This window comes from Microtus pennsylvanicus, chromosome 5 (assembly GCF_037038515.1).
Source record: "Microtus pennsylvanicus isolate mMicPen1 chromosome 5, mMicPen1.hap1, whole genome shotgun sequence".
Lineage (NCBI taxonomy): Eukaryota > Metazoa > Chordata > Mammalia > Rodentia > Cricetidae > Microtus > Microtus pennsylvanicus.
In genome coordinates this window covers 51,659,654-51,665,290 of record NC_134583.1, presented here as the reverse complement: position 1 = coordinate 51,665,290, position 5,637 = coordinate 51,659,654, and the positions used below count along the sequence as shown (strand labels likewise).

The window sequence follows — 5,637 nt, the reverse complement described above, 5'->3', positions numbered from 1 at the left end:
TTTGCATTTGCAAGTGTTGGGAGTTTCCTTGCTTTGGGGTGTCTCTCAACTGAAGCTTACTTTGTCAGCTCAGCACCCACGGTGACGAGGGGCAGCACAATGGCAGTATAGACGGCGACACGACTCTGCTTGCCTTCTGCCCTGCTCCCATTAGACAGAGTAGAGGGTGAACAAGGATGTCATTAGAGAAGGGTGTAGAAACCCGGAGTCAGATATAGGGGTAAATGCCAAAAGACAAAGGAGCAAGCCACAGCCACTTCTTACCTCGCCAGCTCCTCAGCCTGAAAGGGTGTCCCCAAGATCCTGTCTCCACCCTCCTAGTGCTGGGGTTAAAGGCATGTGCCTCCCAAGCCCTGGCATCAAAGGTGTGTGCCTGGCCTCGGTGGTTAACTACTGGCTGGCTCCACCCTCTAATCTTCAAGCAAGCTTTATTTGTTAAAGCACAAACAAAATATCACTATAAAAGTGCCTTAAGCCTCAGTGCTCAAGAGGGAAGACATAAGGAGGTGGCCGCTTATAGATGATAGATGATAGAACGTCCGTTATAGGTGAGAAGCCCAGCGGCTGTTTGCTGTGTCCCTCTTGTTGGCATTCCAGTCACGGTGCAGGCATAGGACAGTATGTGCGCCACAACCAGTCACCTTCATTTGTGTTTAGACCCAGAGAAAGAGCCCACCCCTCAGCAAGCAGTAACTCTCAAACCTGCTTTCGTTCCAGACAAAGCGAGCAGATTCACCACGCAGGGCGGTTTTCAGCAGCACAGCTTAAGTAGGATATAAGGCCACCATCTGCCCTTAGGAATTGGCCAGAGAGCATTGCATGGGATCTGTCCCTTTAGAAACCTGGCTCCATTACTCTTGCCTTTGCTTCCAAACTAAAGCAAGCAGAAGCAGGGATTCGTCCCTACCTCCAAGAGGGTCAGTGAAATACAGGATGTAATAAAACATAGTGTTAGAGAAAAAGAAGCCCGGGCAGCTTTCAGGACATGTAAGACTCAGCACATGCTGGCAAACAGACTAAGACCGCGCCAGGGAAAAGCTCGAGGCGCGGCTCTGCTGCCGTGTGGTGGGTGGGCAGAAGCCAGCAAGCTCAAGAGTTTTCCTCGTGAACGCCCCCCGCTTCTCACAGCTTTTCACTCTACCCCATCTAAAGCAGTAAATACTTGCTCCACTGAGTCATAGTCCTAAGAGACTTTATTTGTAGGTTTTTTTTAAAAGTAATCGGTACAATGAAAAAAACTGTACAATACTTACTATGTTTAGGCAAATGTATACAAATGGAGGCGTTTCAAAAACAGTCCCTCTGATATCGACAGGCTTTCATTCAGTTTCATAGTCAGCCATGTAAGATAGGAGGTTTGCCTAGTAGGAGGATGACATGGCTCCATAGGTTATGTGGCCACTGAAGAATGACAGTCACAGGGTGAGATAGTCTAGAATCAAATACACATCTTCCAGGTAAAATTGGGTTCATTTAACAATGATACAGAAGGAATTGTGAATAGCTAGGAAAGTCTGAACGTTATTGAGTATTCTGCACATACAGATGCCAAAAGAGGAAGTCGTTTAATTCTTTCATATGCATTTATTGAGCACCTACTGTGTTCTAGGCACTAGTAACAGATGAGTGGTCTGACAAAGTGTAACTCCACACTGACATTAAAAACTTTTCTACCTGGTCCCTGGGACCATGATAGCTTCTGAAGAAATCTGTGCTCTCAAATAAAATGCACCATATTAAAGTAACTTTAAAAAAAAAATCTAACATTTGTGAGGCCTAAAGGAAGAGTAGGGAAAAGACTGAATCAGGGCCCTGTGTGTCCCTAAGAGTGTTTGACTGCCCCGCTCTGACTCCCGGGGGAAGGTGGTAGCAGTCGCAAACATAGGATATTAGAATCAAAAGGAACAGAGGTCCTCTGGTCCTCTGCTTTTCGGAGGCCTTCATTAAAAGGCAACTATGGCGTGAACAGCCCCAGAACCTCGTGCTGTATCTTCCCCAGCCCTGAAGTGGCCCATGGGATGGATTCCTGAGTCCTAGCTGAGGGAACTAACACTGCAGGAGTGACGGCATCAGTGGGTGCACTAGGCTTCCTGACGAGAAAGGAACAGGGTGCTAAACATGAAGAACCCCATTTTTAGAAACTGCACAAATCATCAACGGGAGACCCTCATTTTCTCTCAAGGTAGCCCCTTTATGAGAGGGAACTTTGAAGGGGTGTAAGGCAGCCAGCCAATCAGATGCTGAGAGGAGCATGGCAGATACCACACCGGCCTAAGTCACTTGACATTCGGGCCCAACCATATACACACTGCAATCACACGAGAGACGTGGAAAACGAGGAACAAGTATACACAAGTGCCGGCTCCCGGCTCCCCCGCCCCCGGGAGGTGGCCAGCGTCTGGCTCAGAAATGCTAACAGAATAGGCATGTTTATAAAGTGCAACCAAAATCGGGATTTGAGATTTCTTCAGAGGCAGCCTCGACACAGACGAAAGCCCTAGTGAGATCCTGGCCACCATTAGCCCCAGCAGACTTGAAACCGAAAGGCGAGAGCGTGTGTGGTGCGCCGCGCCTATTTGGTCAGGGCTGTGATCTCCTCCGATTTCATGGCGTCGGACAGGAAGCTGAGCTCATTGCACAGGGTCTCATAGCGGAAGGCCATCCGGATCTGCGCCACGTTTGTCTTTCGGATATCGTTGCCCTCTGGTCCTTCTTTGTAATAGTTCTGTCCCAAAAACTTCTGTTTTTCCTGTGGGCCAAAGAGAGAAGCGAGACCAGATTCATTCCTGTATCCGCACAGACAGCTTTGACAGGAACCCCAACACATCTAGTGTCCCTGAAGCTGATCCTCAGTAGGGTCATCTTCCTCCCGTGGGACTCCAAATCTCCCCAGACCTCCGGGTCATGATCCCGACCACTTGGTCATCCTCTCCTTTGTTGTGAGAGAGAATTACAGAACTCATAGGCCCATGCTGGGTGGAAAGCAGAAGAGGAATCCCTCCTGAGAGGTAACGAGGGCAGACAGTTCTGTGTTCCTGGAGAGGCTGGATCCCAGAACAGCTCACACGGCACTTAGACATTTAACTGTCATCTCCCAAGACCCCGTAAGAGCCCTCTTCCTGTTCAGATGACATCCCCTGAGCAGACGCCCAGGTTCTCAGTGTTGTTTCCACATCTGGTTCTTAAGGGAGCCATACTGAAGTGCCGAATCTCGTGTGTGCCTGCTCTTGCCAGGACTGTTTTAGGGCCTGGGGACATAACGTGGAATAAGCCTCTACTCTCAACTTCCATTCAAAAGGGAAACGGAAAAACACATAAGAAAATGCATGGCACAGTGTCTGCAGTGTGGCATGCTATGGCGAAAAATAAGGGGAATGAGGAGGGCGGCCAGGGAAGGCCTGGCTGAGGGCAGGTCTGAGGTAGATGAGGGGCAGCCATGATGGCCCCTGAGGTTTCTCCTGGAGCCTAAATGTCAGGGCTTCTGAGACTTGGCTTGTTCAGCTTGTCACCTATCCCAGTGCCTAGAAGGTACCCCGTGCACAGAGGTCTGTACTCATTTATGGAGGGGAAAGGACGGGCCAGCCAATCACACGCACCTGATGCGAGAGGCCGCTCTGCAGCACGCTGTTCCTGGCGATCTCACACAGGTCGCATGTGCTCAGCTTCCACACTTGGGCTGCGATGGCATACTCCTCCATGAGTGCTTCCTAGACCCCGCCCCAGAGCACACGGGTTAGGGGAGACAGCACTGCAGCCTTGTGACACAAAAAGCGCTCTCCCGTGGCTTTCCTTTACTGGCTCGCACCTATCTGTTTGTGTGCAGCTGCGGGTCACCACATGAGATAAATCAAGGAAGCTTCTAGGTTTGTTTGCTCACCAGCACTGAGGGCCTAGCAGGTCAGAAAGCGGGGTCCTGCTCTTCTGTGAGAGCCCTTATAAAAGGGAGGCTCCTTAGGTAAGTGAAGGAACATTCATGCCAACTAACAAAACAAGAATCTGTAAGTGCGACCCAAAGCAGCAGCCTCTGAGATTGACCATAAGTGATGAAGGCTTTGACAGAGAAACAGAGTGAGCAGAGGGAACCCTAACTGGCAACAGCTGGTCAAGCAGTTCAACCAGTTAACTGTTGTAGTGTGATAACTGTTGTGGTTGTGATAAGAGTGCAGTGGGATTAACTGTGCAGTGTGATTAACTGTTGCAGTGTGATTAACTGTTGCAGTGGGATTAACCGGTGCAGTGGGATTAACCGGTGCAGTGGGATTAACTGTGCAGTGTGATTAACTGTTGCAGTGTGATTAACTGTTGCAGTGGGATTAACTGGTGCAGTGTGATTAACTGTTGCATTGTGATTAACTGTTGCAGTGTGATTAACTGGTGCAGTGTGATTAACTGGTGCAGTGGGATTAACTGGTGCAGTGGGATTAACCGGTGCAGTGGGATTAACTGGTGCAGTGGGATTAACTGTTGCAGTGTGATTAACTGTTGCAGTGTGATTAACTGTGCAGTGTGATTAACTGTTGCAGTGTGATTAACTGTTGCAGTGGGATTAACTGGTGCAGTGTGATTAACTGTTGCATTGTGATTAACTGTTGCAGTGTGATTAACTGGTGCAGTGTGATTAACTGGTGCAGTGGGATTAACTGTTGCAGTGGGATTAACTGGTGCAGTGGGATTAACTGTGCAGTGGGATTAACTGTTGCAGTGTGATTAACTGTGCAGTGTGATTAACTGTTGCAGTGTGATTAACTGGTGCAGTGGGATTAATTTGTACAGTGGGATTAACTGGTGCAGTGTGATCAGTAGCTCCATTCCAGGGCCTCATACATCCAACTGGAGCTGAGTTGTTGTAATCCAGGTCGAGCCTGAGTTGAGCTGTTGAGCCTTCTGCTGGAGCTCACACACAAGGCCAGTGGCCTGCTTCAAAAGCTCAGAGCCCCTGTAGTCCAGCACATGTTCAATAATTCATTTTATGTTGTGTGCATTGGTGTCTTGTCCGTGTGTCTGTGAGGGTGTCAAATCCCCTGGAGCTGGAGCTAGTCTTGAGCTGCCATGTGGGTGCTGGGCATTAAACCCTGGTCCCCTGGAAGAGCACCAGCGCTTGGTAATTGCTGAGCCATCTCTCCAGGCCCCGTCCCTCCGCTAAATCAGGCACATTTATAGTGCCTGCTTTTTGCTTTACTTTGTTTTTGTTTTGTTTTGTCTTTGGAGACAGGGTTTCTCTGTGTCACAGTCCCAGCTGTCCTGGAACTCTGTAGACCAGGCTGGCCTGGAGCTCAGAGATCTGTTTGCCTCTGCCTCCTGAGTGCTGGGATTAAAGGCGTGCACCACTGCGCCTGACTAGCTCTGCTTTTTATTTAACACACTATTTTCATTAAAATGTCCAAAAATAAAAGTTAAAATGAGTAAAATGTAACATTAAATATGAACAAGAAAGGCTCCCCCGACATGGGGAGATGCTGCAGTCCCAAGGGGCTGGGCTTAGCCACGGCCCTGCTCTGACCAGGAACTGTCTGCCATCCATCACCAGCCCTTTCTTTCCCACCCATTGCCTCCAGCTGAGGGTCTTAAACTGCACTGACAAAGACCTCTGGTATTCAGAGACCTTTTGCCAACTGTGTAGCTGTTGCGAGGCAGGAT

At 49.1% G+C, this 5,637-nt stretch overlaps 1 protein-coding gene across 7 annotated transcripts in view; it reads right to left on the bottom strand.

The window, feature by feature from the left end:
- Positions 1-1,175: 1,175 nt before the first annotated feature.
- The window catches only part of Ampd3 (adenosine monophosphate deaminase 3), a 51,038-nt gene continuing 46,576 nt past the window's right edge, over positions 1,176-5,637 (bottom strand). For all 7 annotated transcript variants that reach the window (XM_075971878.1, XM_075971882.1, XM_075971880.1 and 4 more), the window contains exons 14-15: positions 3,597-3,707; positions 1,176-2,749 (exon numbers count right to left, since the gene is read on the bottom strand). In XM_075971878.1, coding sequence (XP_075827993.1) covers positions 2,573-2,749; positions 3,597-3,707 — 288 coding nt within the window. In that variant the 3' untranslated portion in view covers positions 1,176-2,572. The remainder of the gene's footprint in view (positions 2,750-3,596; positions 3,708-5,637) is intronic.